The sequence below is a fragment of the Vulpes lagopus genome, chromosome 3, assembly GCF_018345385.1.
Source record: "Vulpes lagopus strain Blue_001 chromosome 3, ASM1834538v1, whole genome shotgun sequence".
NCBI classification, from domain to species: domain Eukaryota; kingdom Metazoa; phylum Chordata; class Mammalia; order Carnivora; family Canidae; genus Vulpes; species Vulpes lagopus.
Window position 1 is genome coordinate 17,887,333 of NC_054826.1, and position 19,728 is coordinate 17,907,060.

Here is a 19,728-nt window from a genome sequence, read left to right on the forward strand (position 1 = left end):
GGTGCTGGTCCACAAGGCAAATCTGAGCTCCTGTGAAACTTTCCACACTGTAGCTGCTGCTGAAATCAGAAGTGGGGCAGAGGGTGGTGATGTGGCCCCCACGGGCATTGAGCACCAGCCCTTATCTGCAACATACGGGTGATAACCTTCCAGCCTCAACTGTGTGGCCAGGAGGATCAACATAGGAGAAAGAGCTTCACGGATGTTGAAACCTCCAAAGTGGAAGGTATATCTGGGTGTTATGTGCCTCCATTTAATAATTCTACTACTTCACCAAGAAAAATGCCTTTTAACATTCAGAACAGTCTCCTACATTTGAGGGCTCAGGTCCCAGATTTTTATGTGTCGACATTTAAAACTTCTATATCATCCGAACAAACTGTTAATTTTTAAAAATCCATTAATCTTGACAAATGTAACTTTACAAGTGTTCTAGAAAGTGAACTTTGAAATGTAGAGCTCTTGGACATCTTGGAGTTCCAAATGGAGCATGGTGGGATGGGGAGAGCTGCCCCCCTGTTTCCAGGCCCCGCACTAGGAACTCTGCCAGTTATCTCCTCCAGGACATGTAACTTTGGGCAAATGATTTTACCTCAGCACCTCCATGGCCTGGTCTGTAACAGCAAGTGCTGGAACCCTCACTGCAGAGTTGTTGGCTGTAGTCTTTACAAAGTGTTTGTGTATCTTAGGCACTTAATGTCTGTTTCCTTCCCTCCACATCAGTAATTCCCTTTTACAAAGGAAGAAATTGGAGGCTCAGGATCCCTGGGTGGCTCAGCGGTTTAGCGCCTGCCTTCGGCCCAGGGCGTAATCCTGGAGTCCCGGGATCGAGTCCCATGTCGGGCTCCCTGCATGGAGCCTGCTTCTCCCTCTGCCTGTGTCTCTGCCTCTCTCTCTCTCTCTCTCTCTCTCTCTCTCTCTCTCTCTGTCTCTAATGAATAAATAAATAAAATCTTAAAAAAAAAAAAAAAGAAATTGGAGGCTCCATTGCTTAATTTGCTTTGCCAAGGTCAGATGACTGGCTGGCGACAGAATCAAAATCAGAAGTCTCCTGACTTCCAGCCCAGTTTTTTTTTCTTGTAGAAAGACTTTTTTGATAAAATTAATCTTTTATTAATCAAATATTTTTTCAGAGGTTGAGTATTCATTTAATTTTATTTTTTAAAATTTTATTTAAATTCAGTTTACCAACATATAGTATAACACCCAGTGCTCATCCCATCAAGTGCCCTCCTTAGTGCCTGTCACGCAGTCACCCCATACCCCCCACCTGCCTTCCCTTCTGCAACCCTTTGGTCCCCAGAGTTAGGAGTCTCTCGTGGTTTGTCTTCCTTTCTAATTTTTTGCCACTCAGTATCCCCCCTTCCCTTATGATCCCTTTCACGATTTCTTACATTCTACATATGAGTGCTCTTTTTATGAAACCCTACATCCCTTTCATGTCTGTGATCCAACTCCTGAGATGGACGCAGAGACTCTGCCCTGCTGGTAAGGACAAGCGAAGCCTCCTCTTAGACTGCTATTTGCTGTTGTCCCAGAATAAAAGCTTTCACAGCTTGTTGTAGTATTTAATGTTTGGCTGCAGAAGAAATCCCTACATTCATTTGTAAACGTCTCAGAGCCTATCCCATTCCAGATGAGTGCTCGAGGATATGTTTAGAGAGAGCTTTCTTAGCTCTAAATCAGAGACTGCAATTAGTGTGAAAGGCTTTATGGGGGCTTTAGTTATTTTTCTATTTTCCCCACAAAGGTCTGCTTAATATTAAATTGCTGTTGCCCAGATGCTTCCTGTGTACACAAACACCTGTGACAGGTCTTTGTGTGAGCCTAACGTTTCTTGTTATATCCAAGAGGCAGGCCTTTGGCAAGCCAAGGCTAGGAAATGGTAGAAATCCGTTTACCGTGGGAAGTTACCCTCAGATTTCATCAGGTGAAGTTCTCCTGTAAGTCCTGTTTCTGGAAGATGAGCTTTCTTTTCCCTCTCTGGGCCTTGATAGGCGCTTATACATCAGTTATTCTTCTTATTCAATGAGGATGATGATATCAAAGGCATCATTAAGAAATTATCTAAAAATGGGATGCCTGGGTGGCTCAGGGACTGAGCATCTGCCTTCAGCTTGGGTTGTGATCCCGGGGTCCTGGGATCTAGTCCCACATTGGGTCCCTGCAGGGAACCTGCTTCTCCCTCTCCCTATGTCTCTGCCTCTCTGTGTCTTTCATGAATAAATAAATAAATAATTTTTAAAAAATAGTCTAAAAATCTTTTTAACTGACTGATAGATTGACCTGAAAAATTTTTACTAGACCAGAGTATGGGGGGGGGGTGGGGGGTGGGTACTGACTGCTTATTTGCTAGTTTTGGTGATATTTCAGCAAATTTCTGTTTCTAATCCAGCTTCTGTCCCTTCAAAATGAAGGATACCCCTTGGGTGACCACCCTAAGGGGTGCTCTCAGTGACTTGGTCTGGCTCAGGGAGAATGAAGCTTTAGATGAGCATAATCTTCTCACCTCCCCGAAAGTTGGCCTGGGGGCTATTTATTCGCTTCCTCGATAAGAGTAGATTTTTTTATTTTTAATCAGTATAGAAAAGATTTGAAGAGGCAGATTCTAAGTAAACCTAGAGGCTGTAGCATATTTTGCAGTGTTTTAAAAACTTTGACCTGCTTTTCTAAAACAGAAAAGCCATGCATTTGAAATGAAAGAGAATATTTTTTTCTATAGTGATACCGAAAATTTCTTTGGGGGCAGCAATGCTTACAGTTTATGAAAATAAGAACCCAGCATAAATATAGCTACCTATGATTTGAAATATTTTGGCTATAAATATCTGAGAAACTTTTCTCCTTCTGCCTAAGAATTTCCCCAGGGTAAGTGCCTTTCTCATAAGCAAAAAAATATATACTATGGTAGCAATGAAAACCAAAGGCCTGGAAAAATATTCCTTCCCTCTGATGTTCCAGTTTGGGTGCCTTGCTCCATATATGCTATCTCTCAGGTTGGTTAAAGGTGAAAAATAGTTTTCATTTAACTTAAGTATAGTTTTTCTGTAAGTGTGACCTGATGGGTTAAAATTGCTGGAGCTTTGCATTGACAATTACGGGAAAGGGTAGATTAAAGTTTTCAGTGGCTGGGTTTTAAGTTTCTATTCAAATTCCAGTTTGTTAACATAAAGGTAATATTCTTTTCAGGTGTATAATATACTGATTCAACACTACCATACAACACTTGGTGCTCATCACAAGAAGTGCACTCCTTAATCCCAATCACCCATTTAACCCAGCCTTCCCACCCACCTCCCCTCTGGCAACTATCAGTTCTCTATTGTTAAGAATCTGTTTTGTGGTCCACTTCTCTCCCTCTCTTTTTTCCCCTCTGTTCATTTGTTTTGTTTCTTAAATTCTACCTATGAGTGACAGTGGCTGTTTTAATAAAAAGTCCACCACTGGCTTATTTAGTGTACATGTGAAAGTTTAAAATATTTCTGTGTGTGTATTAAGGACACTGGTCAAGAATTACTGATCTCAACCTCGGCCCAAGACAGTTATACTAATAAATGAGAAAAAGCATTGCTTCTTCTCTTTTCTCTTTCATACCTTTCTGCTTAAATAATTCCCTGGTCCCTTGCAGATGCCTTCCATAATAAGACTTGCAAAATTCATCTTCACACAGCACTGCTTCTAAGCCAATTGCAATGTCTACCTATTGGTTTCGCTTGAGAATCTTAAGGTCATACACACTTGGGTGGGTTTTTAAAATTATTTCACAAATTGATATTTTTGTCAAAGTCATCTGTCTTTCCATCCCATCAGAAACTCTTCCTTAATCTGCAAGTAACGGGTGAATTTAATTAGTTTGCTCCCAGGAAGTTACCTTGTAAAGGCTGTTACTAAAATGAAGATGAAATCTGGGATTTGGAATAGAAGCTGAATGGATTATGGATTTTCCTTGAATAGTTTAAGGGATGATGTGATTTGCCTCATGGTCAAGGTCACAGCCTGTGAAGGTCAAAGCTTCTCATTTTGAATTGAGACCTCAGAGAACAAACTGATGGTTACCAGAGGGGAGGTGGGTCGGGGGGGATGGGTGAAATGAGTGATGGGGATTTAGGCATGCACCTGTTGTGATGAGCCCCGGGCGCTGTATGGAACTGGTGGATCACTCACTATGTTGTGTACCTGAAACTAATATAACACCATATGGTAACTATACTGAAATTAAAACTAAAATCAAAACATAATAAAAAAACAATTGAGACTTATAGTCCAACTCTTGGTTTCATCTTTCAAGTTAGAGTTGTTCAAATGTGGAATCAGAAGACACAGCTCAGAGCTGGCCTCTGAACCTGGGCATAAATTGCTCAATTCCAATTCTTAGCTTCCTTATGTATAAAATAAGACTGGACCATCTGCCCTCTAAGTCCCAGTGACTCTGATTGCTGTTCTCATAATAAAGGTGAGGCAGAGTGAACTGGTGGTTTAATGCACAGGCTCTGGAGCTAGCTCCCTGCTCCATCCCTTCCCCCCACCACTTCTAAGCTATGTCATCTTAGGTGGATTATATAGCTTCTCTTTGTCTCAGAAAAAATGAGGATAACGATTCATTTACCTCATGGAGTTGTGAGATTAAATGAGTTGATGCAACAAAATGCATAGAACAGCTCCTGGCACCAAAATGCTCAGTCAGTATGAACCATTGCTATTGTGGCTTTGGTGATAGATCTCTTCTGCCTTCATCTAGAGCCATGTTCTTTCCTGGCTAGAAGTCTTTATGTTTGCTCTTCTCTGCCAGGATATTTCTACCTCTTTACCTAGCTAACTTTTACTCATCCTTCTGGACCCCTGCTGAAATACCTCCTCCTCCAGGAAGCCTTCCTTGAACCTCTTCCCCCCTCCCCAGATGAGTTTAGGCACACCTACAACATTTACTTGCGACACTTAGCACACTTGTAGTTAGTGACATGTCCAAGATCTGTCTTCCTCGCCAGGACATGAGGGCAACATCTTGACTTGCTTCCTTTTGTGAATATAGTACCTAGCCTGGGACAAACACACCACACATCACATAAGTGCTGATGAACATTTGGACAGAGCAGTCATAGGATCAAATTTAGAGAATACCCAAACTAGCTGGACCCTTACACAAGCTCTTCGAGCTCTCTGAGCCCTACTTCCATCCACTATAAAGTATGGATGATGACAGTGGCTACACCAGGAGGCTTGGCAAGATGAAAAGCTGTCTGTACGGCACTTAGTGAGGTAGCTTATGGAGGACTTTTTTATGTTGGTTCCTTTCCCTACCCTGAGCTACTTAGAAATGGAAATGTGTTAGCACATGAGCCTGGGAGGTGGTGGGTTAGGGGTGGGTTGGTCAATGAATCCTTTACCACTAATCTCAGGAAGCCACAGCAGTAACCAATCTACCTTACCAACTGCAGAGGTATAAGCCAGGCAAAACCCAACATGGATCTGCACATACATCTCCCTCCTCTCCCCCCTGATCCCAAGTTATTTATTGCTTTTGTTTCTGTATCATAAAAGGAATATTGGTATATGGCAAAGCTTCAAATAATACAAAATATAAAACTAACTTGGAAGTTCTCATTGTTATTTCATATTGAGTAATAACTTGTGTTTTGGAGCTCTTCATAGTATGTAAGTGAACTGCCAACTTTTTCATAGCATTTTACTCAAATTTATAGCAATAATTAGGCAAATGGCTGCAATATTTAACAGTGATGTAGCCCTGTGTTGGTTTTCCTTCCCCTGAAAGTACAGAGCTTAAAATATTTAAAGAATTTTTCTTATACAATTAATTAATTTCGGGGGGGTGGGGAGGTGGGGGAAAAATCTTCCTTTCCTTTCAAGTAAGCATTTAGGAAGTTGTGCTGTTGAAGTATAAGCCTTCCTGGGACGCCTGGGTGGCTCAGCGTTTGAGCGTCTGCCTTTCATGATCCCAGGGTCCCAGGATTGAGTCCCACGTTGAGCTCCTTGCGTGGAGCCTGCCTCTCCCTCTGCCTGTGTCTTTGCCTCTTTCTGTGTGTCTCTCATGAATAAATAAATAAAATCTTAAAAAAAAAAGTATAAGTCTTTCCTTATCACCACCACCAGAATTATAAATAAGCAAGAACGGGCTTGCTTTGATGTCAGCTGAGATTTCATATTAATAAGTGGTGCTTCACAAAAAAAATTTCCTTTTTATCTTTAGTTTCCAAATCAAAGATCTTAGAACCACCTTCCAGACTGGTAGCTGATCCTAGACATCCTGGTAGCCAGCAGGTTCATCCACTTAGGCTCAAATGGAAGGGTGATTCTGAATGTTTTTGCAGAAGTCTGACCTACAGTTCTACAGATTGATCCCTTAAAGATTCCATCCTTCCTACCCTGACCTATCCTGATGTAATCCCTGGTCAGATTGATGGGACCTCACATAAATTGAATTCTTGTGTAACAGCATTGGAAGCCATTTGTAAACTGTAAATGAAAGTGTACTCTCCAGTTGCGCTGCCTGGGACAAATTGCCAGCTGAGTTTATCATTACCCCATTCTATCCATCTGTTTGTCATTTGGTTGGTTTGAACCAATTCATAAATAAAGAAGGAAGGCTGAAAGCTAAAGGTCAAACGCATCTTTTTTTTTTTAAACTGTAACTACTTAGTGGTTTTGGACTTTCCTCCTCAATTCATTTTAGTCTAGAGCAAATCCTGCACAAAATCAGTCTGTAAAATTAACAGAGAGTCAGAGGCTCCTCTGAGTATGAGGTTTTTACCCCACTTGTGTTCACCCTGGATAATCTGCAGAATTGTGTCTCTTCCTTTAGAGCAGGGTGTTTAACCTGCTGTCTGTAGATTCCCAAAGGGTCCATGGATAGAATTCAAGGGGTCCTTGGACTTTGGTTGGATAGAAATTACATTCTTAGTTTATCTACTGAAATTTAATGTTCCCTTTAAATATGAATGCAGTCAACAAACCATAGTAGTATTAGCAATTTCTGTGACTGTCACTAATAAAATCACAGATGTGTTCTTATCTCAGTATAACTCTTGTACATATATCAAAACACTGGTAGTGCTTATCACTACTTTGAAATAATTATAGTTTTTTAAAAAAGATTTTATGTATTTATTGATGAGAGACACATAGAGAGAGGCAGAGACACAGGCAGAGGGAGAAGCAGGCTCCCCGCAGGGAGCCTGCTCTAGGACTTGATCCCAGGACCCCAGGATCACAACCTGAGGCAAAGGCAGATGCTCAACCAGTGAGCCAGCCAGGTGCCCTGAAATAATTATAGTTATTAAATCCATTGCTCAGTGTTGTTACTTAATGTATAAACAAAGGTGTGTGTGTATATATATATATATATATATATATATAAAATCATAATCATAGTTTTTTATTGTTTACATAATTGCTTTCAATATAATCAGTGTCGTTTCAATCCTAAGTATTTTATTTGATGAATTTAAAAGTATTCTGAGAAGGGTTCATAAGTCTTCCTCAGATGGTTGAAGTTGCACGAAGTTAAAGACTATTGTCTCTGATCAGGGGTTGGCAAACTTTCCACAGGGTCAGATTAGTAAATATTTTGTGCTTTCCCCAGCTATGTGGTCTCTGTCTCAACTACTCAATTCTGCCATTAGAGCAAGAAAGCAATCATAGACAATACCTAAACAAATGGTCATGATTGTGTCCCCAAAATCTTTACTTAGAAAAATCGGCAGCAGGCTGAAGTTTTCCACTCCCTGTTTTAGGATGTCATGTTATTCTTCAGGTCAAATTTTGAAGCTATTTCAATTTCATCTTAGCCAACCTTTATCAGATACCTACTGTCTTCATGTGATCACCCAAACAGGCACATATTGAGTATCTTCTATATGCAATGCATGTACAGGAGAATTAGGGGTCAAACAGCTCTGTCCCTGTTTGCACAATGCAGTGGGGGAAAGCAGAGACAGGACTAGTTCCAAGTGATGAATGTTGCAGGCAAGAGTGGGGGACCAGGAGCCTACAGGAATACCAGCCTGACATCTCGTGCAGTTTTGAAGGGGTCTAGGAAGACTTCTTACAGGAGCCAAGAAGGACACACTGGTGATAACGGGGCAAAGGGGAGGGAAAAACAGCATGAAAAGAGTCAAGCTACAAGAAGCTACTTGAGTGATGACTTGGAGGCAAGAAGAAATGTTCCTGGAATTACTTAGAAAATCTGAAGCTTTGTGAGGCAACAGACAAGGCTAGATGGGTAAATAAGAGTCAGAGCAAGAAAGGCATAATAACAGAGTCCCTGTCCTGCCTGCAGGGAATAGGGAGCTATGGAGAGTGGTAAGCAAGAGAGAGTGGTAAGCAGGAGAGAGACAGTATTTGTATTTTTGAAAGATCATGCAGCCGTTCCCAGGAATGCAGAGATGAATAAGACCATCAGCATGCCTAATGAGCTCACAGCCTAGTAAGAGAGACAAATATAAAATAACATTAGAAGGTGCTAGAATCGGTGTGATGTTAGAATCAGATTCAAGGCATGGGAGAGTCCTGAGCAGAGTCTTCCTAGTTGTGTTTTCTGAGATGATGCTTAGAAGGAATAGCATGAAGAAAAGTATTTAGGAAAGGAGCCTCCAAATAATCTAAGGCTCTCCCCAAAACAGAAAGCTGTGGAATGATAGGTCTGATACTGAGGCCACACATATCTCTGGTGTACTATAATTAGGCTTTGGGTCCACTCCCTCTCAGACCAGTTGAGTGGCCTCTACTGTCAAGGCCATTCTGGATGTTCTGCTGAATCCCCTGGAGGACTGTTTGCTGCACCAACAAATTCCATTCTCCAAAGTATTTCCCTAGCAGGATTTAACCATTCTTAGCCCAATTTCCTAGTTAATGTCCGAAGCATGCTTGAGCTTCACTCCTCAGCCCAGCTCCAACTTTCTAGGGAAAGGGGTCTCAAACTGTGAGTAGTTACTCATTAGAAGGTCATGAGACCAGTTGAGGGATCCTGAATGAGTTTTTCGAAAGTGAAATAGAACAGAAGAGAAAATATCAGAGGGCATCACACATAGTAAAACTAGGAATTATTTTATGAGACATATGTTTCAGTTGTGTGTGTGCATAATGTGTATGCGTGGTATGTACCTGTGTCACAATGTCCAACCAAAAAACAGTGCCTGAGGAACATGATGTATCTAGAACGTATTTGGAGTTGAACAGACTTTTGCCACTTTGGGGACATTTGATGACCCTGTAAGCCATAGATTTTTCTCTCCATGGCTGACAAAATTTGCTTTCTTCATTATCTGAACTTTATAGTTGAAAGCTCCAACTTAAGTATTCTAGGAAAAGAAAACTTCTAGTCCAGTATTTTTCAAATTATGGGTCACAGTACTTCAGCGAGTGGTGAGATTGATTTAGTGAGCTCTTAACTAGGAAAAGGAAGGAAGGAAGGGAGGAAGAGAGGAAGGAAGGAAGGAGGGAGGGAGGGAGGGAAGGCGGGAGGAAGGGAGGGAGGAGAGGGAGGGAGAGGAAGAAAGAAAAAGAGAAAGAAAGAAAGAAAGAAAGAAAGAAAGAAAGAAAGAAAGAAAGAAAGAAAGAAAGAAAGAAGAAAGAAAGAAAGAAAGAAAGAAAGAAAGAAAGAAAGAAAGAAAGAGGCAAAGTGAATAGAGTAAGGATAAATATTTTTCCTTGAGAGTGTTTTTCAGTTTAGTTCGCATATATAAGCCATATACATACATACATATATTATAGGTGTATTGGGTTACTTGCATAATCGTACTTATCACTGTTAGTCTAGATCAGAGTTACTGAACAAAGTCCAACCTGCGGTCCTATTCAGAAAGTCTCTGTTCCATCCCTGATTGATGGCCCTTCAATTTCTGCTTCAGTACAGCCATTGATGCAGAGCTTGACCCTTCTGAGGCAGCTGGCTTCATTGTCGACCATTCCTAAGTGCCATTAAAGATTTTCCTTAATGTTAAGGGACTAGTGCTGCCATTGGCTTCTCTGTAAGGAACAATTGGGCCTTCTAATCCAATATGGACACGTGTCTTTGCCATCTTCATTTGGCACACATGTAAAGACACTGTCCTATGCTCAGTATCTTGAGCCAGGCAATACCAGCCCTTTGAACTCTGCCTCAAATGGAGAGGATTCCAGAGCACCTCCTGCTGAGTGATCAACCTAGAAAGCCATGTCTCTTCAGGGTGTGGGCATGGGACCATTCAACAGCAGCTTGTCCAGAGATTTCATACTGAGTGTGTGACCAATTTTCAAAGTCCAGTTTTATGCCCCCTGCCTTCCCGATAGATTTTTGCCACACCTGGTTTTCACTGTCTTTATATCTGGGCTGTTGGCTTTATTAAAAAAAAAAACCCCACTAATATAAGATTTTGCATCTATCATTGGAGTTGGAGCTTTGCCCTGGTGTTTCTGTATATGGAGATCATTTTGAATTTATTCTATCATGCATCTTATTTGTAAGGCCACTTCCCAGGCAACTATTTGCATTTCCTAAAATTCCTCTGGTTATTTTAGATTTTCTTTTCACTTTTACTGAGGTATGATTGACAAATAAAAATTGTATTTATTTAGGTTATATACGATGTGATTTTTAAAATCACATAGTTACCTTTGTGTGTGTGTGCACATGCACACACATATGTGTGGTGAGAACACTTAAGACCTACTCTCTTGGCAAATTTCAAGAATAACATATGGTATTACTAACTATAATCACCATACTACACATCAGATCCTCAGAACTATTCATCTTAAAGCTGACAGTGTGTACTCTTTGACCAACCTCTTGTATTTCCCATACCCTCCAGTCCTTGCCAATCAGCACTCAACTCTCTGGTTCTTTGAGTTCAACCTTTTTAGATTCCATATGTAAAAGTGAAGTCATACAGTATTTGTCTTTCTCTGCCTGATTTCACTTAGTATAATGTCCTCATTTTATCTGTGTTCCTGCAGAATTTTCTTCTTTCTCATGGCTGAATAATATTTCATTATATATAATTAAATACACACACACACACACACACACACACGCACTCTCACACATACCACATCAAAGGCAATTATGTTTTCGTGGTTCAGCTTTATCAAGTCTTTCAAAAACATCTAACATAGCTATCACGTCTATTTTTTACTCATATTTCACAAGTTTATCTAATATTACATTAAATAACATAATTATTATACCAAACACAAAAGTCGTAAGTAGGTTTGGGAATGAACACAACTGACTCTTGACAAGCCAGTAGCTGAATTAGTGGGAACAAATGAAGATCGTTGGTTAATTTGACAAGCGGGTTAAGTGGAGGTTGATAAGGAAAGCTTTGTGTGTGATATGCACAGAGGTGCCATATATTCATTTACCTACTTATGGCTAATGTTTTTATACATTATACCCATCTTTTATATAGATTCATTGTTATTCATTTCCAGGACCTGTATTATTTACTGTCTTTGGATATCCCATACTATATTTTACATGTAGCTAGTGCTTAATATGGGCAGATCATCCAGAGAGCTGATGCTACTCTTGTTTCTCCTCCACCCAAAGATACTCTATTCCTTTTCAGTTATCAAAACCCAAATATATTTGAAATCTAATTAGGTTTTTCCTGGTCTCATAGACCAGCATTCCAGTTCACACTGACCCATTCAAATACAGTTAACTCTTGAACAACATGGGTTTGAACTGTGTAGATACACTTATACATGGATTCTTTTTTGATAAATACAATATTGTAAATGTATTTCCTTTTTTATTTTCTTAATAAGGTTATCTATTCTCTAACCTACTGTATTATAAAAATACAGAATATGATACTATGTAACAATTAAAATACGTGGTAATTGACTTTATACTCTTTTTTTTAAGATTTTATTTATTTATGCATGAGATACATAGAGAGAGAGAGAGAAAGAGGCAGAGTCACAGGCAGAGGGAGAAGAAGGCTCCATGCAGGGAGCCCAACATGGGAATCGATCCCGGGTCTCCAGGATCCCATCCTGGGCTGAAGGCGGCACTAAACCGCTGAGCCACTGGGGCTGCCCAACTTTATACTCTTGATAAGATCAACAGTAGGCTGTTAAGTTTTGTGGGAGTCAAGAGTTATACATGGCTTTTTGGCTGCACAGGGATGTCAGCATGTTGTTCAGTAGTCAGCTGTATAATACTTGAAATATGCTATCTTTCACTGACTTCCCACTGATCCTTAGATATATTATCTCCCAGTTAGATTATAAACTCCCTAAGAATGGAAATGTGTTTACAGTTCCTTGGAGCCTCCTAGAACATAGCTTCTGTGATGGGTGCCCTGTTGACAATCAATCACATACCAGTTAACTAGCCCAAGGCAGCCTCCTGCTGGGTTTGATGGTACCAAGAAAAATGATTGTTCACATAAGATTGAAGTGGGCAATAGACAAGGTAGTGAAAATGCCACAAGAAAGGGAATAAGACAGGAAGATATACCACCCAGTGGTTCTATGGATAAATGACCTTTTTTTAGTGTTCAGATGGGTAGAGAGAGACACCGGACCAGGTCAGTGACTCTTAAAGCTTTTGGGATCATGATTATCTTTGAAAATCTGATAAAAAGCTAAGATCACTTTACTTGGGAAACTGAAATGATGCTCACACATAAAACCTTGCATGTAATTTCTGAGAGCTCTCAGACATCTGGACGAGTTGATCTGTAAAGATATCTGATAAACAGGCTGGATTCTAACATTGCCAGTGGTGCAGCTCTTTCCCACCAAAATGAACCAGGGAGTCTTCATTACTTGAGTAAGCTACTTAGGTTTTGAGTAGCTGGCACTGACGGCATCATATCTGCCCCATCAGACCTCCGCAGCTGAAACACCTTCCAAAGGCATTTCATCTCCTGGTATGCAGGGTGCCCAAGCCAACCCTATCCCGTATTTGGAAAAGCACTAACAGTGCCCACCCTGCTGGTGGCTGCCCATTTTTACCTGGGACGGCAGCACATTTCTTAGTTTACTGCTCCCACCATGCCTTCCTGTTGAGGGGGAAATTGGCAGGCCAATGTTGCTATGAGGATTTGACTGGCAACTGTAGTCAGAACAGAATGATTTTCTTCAGTGGAGAAAGATAAAGCTATTGTGTGTGACCTAAGACAACCCTTTTGCCTAGTTATCTCTCTCTCCCAACCTCACCTTTGCACTTTTGTACCTCAAGAGACTCTAAAAACATTTAAATGTGAAACCCGTGACAAAATCAGAGGCAAAATGCTAAAGGTTTTGAACTGGTATTCAATCCGCATGAGCTTGGCTCTCTCACTTGATATCATGACTTAAATGTTAATGATTTCAATCTCTTATTCCCTGAAAATATAGCTTTCTTCCCTGCATCAAACGAACAAGTAAATATAATCCCTTTTTTGTATGTGTGTGTGGGTTCGGGGTGGTGCTGTAATTTCTACATGAAGATTGTTGCAAATATATGCAGGTAGTCCTGGCTAGACAATGGCATGGTCTGAGAACAGTTTCGTGTCATTTCCTCTATAAATGCCACAGGAAAGCTTAGCAAAGGAGAACAGGAGAGTATTATCTAAAGATCACACACATCTTTTCTGTCAACTCTTAGGTATCCCCGGTGACTTTCCTCTGTGACGTGATTTGTTCTAATTTGAGTTTGGAAATGTGTTTCCGTCCAGTCACTGAGATTTTCTCTTTGATGACAAAGTTAGTTCACACAAGAAGTCCATCTTTAGGGAAAGGATATCAAGAAAGAGAAATGAGCCCTGCTTCCTCCAGTGAGCACACCCTGTGACAGCTGCTTCTCCAAACAGATGAATTCTTAGGGGACATGGGCTCCACAGACTACTTGTCTGCCTGGGGAACTTGAGGAAACATCATGGATTAGGCTTAAGGACTCCACTTGGCTTTTAATTCCCATCCATGAGAAACTAAGCAAGCATATATTCGAGAAATCCATATATCATACAGGTATCTCCTTTCGGCAAAATAGATCTCTATTTCCTTGCCTGATAAGTTGTTCATAAAGGATAAATATCACTCTTTTTTTTTTTTTGTTTTTTGTTTTTGTTTGTTTGTTTTTTTGCTCTCTGCCTTCCTCTAAATATCTGTGAGCAGGGGCATTTAGCAACTGAACAACTGAGAAGTGGTCAGGAAGCAAGCTAATGGATGGAGCATAGCCTCCCTGACCGTGGTTGCCCCAAGTTTTCATCCAGTATCAAGGATCTTCTTAATCCAACCTTTCCTCATCAACCTGAGTTGGCCTCACCATTTATCAGCAGTATGAACTCGGGCAAGTTACTTACTTGCTTAATGCCTCAGTTTCCTCTGTAAAAACAAGGGGAGAAGGATGTTTAATATTAACATCTCCTTCAGAGATACTGTGAACAAGCTTGGTACTTTACAAGCACTTGATGAAATGGTAATTATTATTAGCTGTTAATACAGAATATCCATTTAGGCCCTTCATACCATCCCCCAGCCGTACACAACCATCTCTAAGTTTCGTCTTGCAATTCTTACTTCCCGGGATGCTTTTCTCCCCACTCCCTACCCCATGACACACTGGGACTCCTCTATTTAGAGCATCACTATCCGGTAGAAATACAATGCAAGTCGTATGTGAAATTTGAAGTTTTCTACTAGTGGCATTAAAAAGGCCCTAAGAACAAAGTGAAATTAATTTTAATAACATATTTTAACCCTCTGAATCCAAAATATTGTCGTGTCAACATATGATCAGTGAGATATTTTGCATTCTTTCTTTCCCTCGAAAATCCAATGTATGTTTTACGCTTGCGGCGCATCTCAGTTCAGATTAACCATATTTCAGGAGATGACTAGCCACAGGGGCCAGTGCGACCGACCGCCTTGGAGCACACAGGTATAGAGTAGTAAGCAGATGACCCAGAGGTGTCTACTAGCTCTGTGATGTGGGTAAGTCCCTTAAATAATGGCCAGAATCTGCTGAGTGTTTATAATATGCCAGGCACTATGCTGAGGATAGAGATTCATTTAATCTTCATGATAGTCCTCTTAGATAAGGACTTTTATTCCTTAAAGAAGTTAAATAGCAGCTAGTAAGTAGTTAAAGGTAGGATTTATGCGGCGCTGTCCAATCCTGGTTTGTATCCTTACCCTCTGCTGATTGCCTCCCAGGTGGGAGCTCTAAGTGAGGGTCTGCATTCTCTATAGGGTTCTTAGAAGAACACATGAAAAGTCAGCAAGCTGGCACAGCTGTACAATTTTGTTAAGAGCAAGAATGGCCACAAACAGAATCTTCTTGGGTTTTCCCATGGCAGTTCATGCAATTAGTCACCCTATAAAACTTACATTTGTTTACTTTGTGAACAGATTGTGAATAGATGGAATCTATGCTCTCCTGACCTCTGGGAGTGGGGACTGTTAGGGGAAGGCTTGTTTATGAAACATCTGGAAGGCAAAGTCCTGGAAAAGAAACTCCTATGTGGGGATCTTTCCACCATAGTCAAGCCCATGCCGAGGGAAAGCAGATGATCTTTAAACACCACTTAAAACTGACCCTAAAAATGATCTACTTGCTTTTATTGGCAGACACCTAAAAATTATGACCTATGATTTAAAATCAAGATGACTCTGAGATGGGAAAAGTTAACTCGTTTTTATGAGTATTGCTTCTAGAGTGTGAATGCTGTTACTTTCCATAGGCAGCAAGCTTCCCTTCCCTTTTGCTCCTCCTGAATTACTGCTTCTTGTTTTGTTTTGTGTTTTTTTGTCCATAAAGACCGGATTTTGACAAGAGTTGGACCTTAATCCAAGAGCGGATCCAGATGGACTCCATGGTTATCAAGGGTCTCGATCCAAATACCAACTATCAGTTTGCCGTGAGGGCCGTGAATCGCCACGGCTCCAGCCCCCGCAGCCAGCGCAGCCACACCATCAGGACCTCCTGTGAGTACCACAGCCCCTTTGAAGGACAGACGTAGGCTGCTTGGCTGAGGTCGCCTTGCCAGGACTCACTTGACAAGAGTTTCTTAGTGCCCTGTAGTAGGACAGCCTGGCCTGGGGTTATCCTCAGCTTTTCCTGCCGTGCTTTTCCCAGCACTTTGGAAGCTCGAGGCTTTCCATGGGGACACAGGCTGTTTCTATATACAGGAGGTCAGCAGAAGGTTTATTTCTGCACCATCCTTGGGGAGTTGGAGGTCAGCGTTTTCACAATTACAGAACAAACCATATATCAAGATGATTTGCAGCCTCCCCCTACCTCCTGCCCTTTGCATCTTTTGAGAAAATGGGTTCATCTTAGAATCATAGGAGAAAGCAGTAATGCTCCCCGACTCTTCAGGGTTAGTGTTCACCTGCGTAACCAAAGACACTCAAGTGAAATCAGGCCCACTGAATGATGGGCAGAGAGAATCAAATCTCTGGTGCACTGACATGTAGCTGGGGGTCATCCAATGGCAGAAGTTCCTCCTGGTGGGCTGCGGGAAGCCTGGGCCACTGTCTATTAAACCCCCCAGGGATTTTGTGAGAAGTCAGATTCTGATGATGGTCTAGGGTTTAAGAAGTTCCCACATGATTCAAGCAAGAACTGCACTTGCTTTGACCACCTTGCCCACCTGGCTTAGGAATCTCTGTCTTTTGGAAATGGGGGGCATATTGCCATAAACTTAGAATAGAATGCTCTAGGGGGGAGACCTCAGAGCTGGGATGTTGGCACTTTTTTGTTTGAAAATTGTGTAATATTTTCAGTTTTAACAACAAATGCTTCCAGGTTCCTGTGTCTAAAGATCCCTGCCGCCACCCTGGGTCCTCTTTACCTTAGAGAGGAACTCTCAGAAAAGAAGCCTACCTTATTTTGTTTTTCTTTCCCTTCTCCTACGTTCATCTGTTTTGTTTCTTAAATTCCACATATGAGTAAAATCACGTGGTATTTGTCTTTCTCTGCCTGACTTATTTCACTTAGCCTTATACCCTCTAGTTCCACCCATGTTGCTGCAAACGGCAAGATTTCATTCTGTTGCTGGCTGAGTAATATTCCATTCTTCTTTATCCATTCATTTGTGGATGGACAAGTGGGCTCTTCCCACATTTTGGCTATTGTAGGCATCGTAGACATTGCTGCTATAAGCATTGGGATGCATGTGTCCACATGTCCTTCACTATGTTTGTATCCTTTGGATAAATATTATTAGTGCAATTGCTGGATCATAGAGTAGCTCTATTTTTAACTTTTTGAGGAGCTTCCATACTATTTTTCACAGTGGCTGTACTAGTTTGCAATCCTACCAGCTGTGTAAGAGGGTTCCCCTTTCTCCACATCCTTGCCAATATCTGGTATTTCATAAGATGAAATCAGAAAGGGAAACAAATCATAAGAGACTTTTAGCTCTAGAAAATAAACTGAGGGTTGCTAGAGGAGAGGTAGGTGGGGGCATAGGGTAAATGGGTGGTGGGCATTAAGGAGGGCACATGATGTAATGAGCACTGGGTATTATATGCAACTAATGAATCACTAAATTCTACCTCTGAAAATAATAATATACTGTATGTTAATTAAATGGATTTTAAATAAAAAAGAAAAGAAAGCCTACCAAACACTGCCAGTTAGGTAGTGCTTCTATTGGCCAATGCAGAGCCCTATTTATATTGGTTAGGCAATCTGAATAAGCTCCTCACACATGGTGACTTCCAAGGCCATAGCTGTTTGCAGGGGTGCAGATTTACCACATTCCCCAAGTCCTAGGAATTTTGGCTTTTCTGAAAACAATCCTTACCCAAACCTTGAATTTCAGAGCTTCTTCTTTTAAATTGAATTGATGAGGGTTATGGGGCTCTGGTGAGGCCACCCCCCACACATATGTACACACACACACAAATATATACTTGTACCCACACAAACATAGGCATATACCCCACATGCATAGACCTATACACACACACACACACACACACACACACACACACACACACACATGCACATTCATAGTTAAACAGTAACTATGATCACCCAGCAATTGTTTCATTCTTCTTCTTTAGGATTTAGAAGCTAAAACTCCCCAGTCATATGACAAAGGATGAAGCTCCTTTCCAGAGAAATGTTAATGATTCTATTTCAAGTCCAGGAAGGTCTCCTTCCACTTTTGCTAGATGAGATCTGTGGTATAATCTTTGGTTAAGCTTTGGCCAAAATTGGGGCGGCAGTGGCTGGGGCAGCCCCCAGGATCTGAAACATGCTGTTTGTCTTTTTACATTATGGGCTGAGTGGTTGCTCTGTGTGGTGTGCCTCCCACCCTACTCGCTTCCCCAGAGTCTAGCTCCTCTGTGCTTATTTCCTCTGTGCCTTCCTATCACCTTCTCCACATAGACAAGGAAGTAGAAGGATGAGATGTGACAACTTGTGCTGGCCCTGGGTGTGGGTGTGGAGACTGAGTCCCAGGAGGAGGGCAGATGTTGGGACATCTCTAACTTTTTTTTTCTTTTTTAAACGGAAACACTGGTCTGAGTTTGCAGTTACCGATAATTATTTCCCCACTGGTGGGTGGCAGCTTTGTGAATTAAGTGGGATGAGGCATGTGAAATTGCTTCACCATATGTAACGTTGCATATGATCCATCTCCCCTGTGAACTAACACTGTATCATTGCAAAGTAATTATGTGTAGGGGAGGTAGCTGATTCAGTGAAAACTCTCAACTATGAAATATTCTTAAATAAATAAAATTTAACTGTGTTTTACATGTATATAGTGGCTCAAATCAGGAAAACAGAAATAGAATTGATGAGGGGGCTGGTTTCATGAATGCATAAGAATGTGCTGTAATTGGTATTTCAGTTGGGAGTTCTTTTCTCGTGATTGCTTCCAATATGTTAAGAAACCTTGTATTCCACTACATTCACGCTTCTTATTCTGCTATTACTTTAGATTATTAGTTTCCCAGCCCATTTTCCATATATAAAATAACCTAATTACCAAATAGCATTTATCTGAAATATAATAAATTCTCAATATCAAGGCTACTGTTGCAACAACCTCCTATGAGCCAGGCACTGTGCTGAGGGCATTACTTAGGAAATACCATGTCAATTCTTCTTCTTCTTTTTTTTTTTTAATATTTATTTATTTGAGAGAGAGAGAGAGAGAGAATGCACAGGGGGAGGGTCAGAGAGAGAGAGAGAGGAAAAAAAAAAACCCAAGCAGACTCTGCGCTGAGCATGGAGCCTGGTGCAGAGCTTGATTTCACAACCCCGAGATCACAACCTGAGTCAAACCAAGAGTGGGCACTTAACAGACTGAGCCACGCAGGCGCCCCTCCATGTTAATTCTCACAGAAACCCTGTGCTGGAGCAATAGTATCCTTTTTTTATATATTTTTAAAAATTGAGTCTTTGAAAGCTTTGCAGTCAGCTAAGTTTGAGTTCAAATCCTACCTTACAATTAACCATTCATTTCTCCACTTCAAAGTCCATCCCACAGGGATGTTTTCTTGGTGTAGTAACTGCTTCCTCAACAATGAGCTTCAGAACAGAATGTTCACATTGACCACCAAGGTAGAGAGGGCCCAACGGGATTCCTCGAGATCCCACCCTGGACACCACCATGGGCAGGGCCCCTCTGTTCCTTATTTTAGGTCTACACCCACCTCCTTTCATAAGGAAAGAGAACATCTCAGCTCCACTGACAGGGCATTGACTTCCCCTGACCTGTTAATGCCAGACCCTATTAGCAGCTTAACTGCTGACCAGGGCCAGTGGTGGATCTC

At 41.1% G+C, this 19,728-nt stretch overlaps 1 protein-coding gene across 1 annotated transcript in view; it reads left to right on the plus strand.

Moving 5' to 3' along the window:
- Nucleotides 1-19,728, plus strand: part of EGFLAM (EGF like, fibronectin type III and laminin G domains) — a 183,458-nt gene that overhangs the window by 83,727 nt on the left and 80,003 nt on the right. The window contains exon 7 of the mRNA XM_041750439.1: nucleotides 15,752-15,918. Coding sequence (XP_041606373.1) covers nucleotides 15,752-15,918 — 167 coding nt within the window. The remainder of the gene's footprint in view (nucleotides 1-15,751; nucleotides 15,919-19,728) is intronic.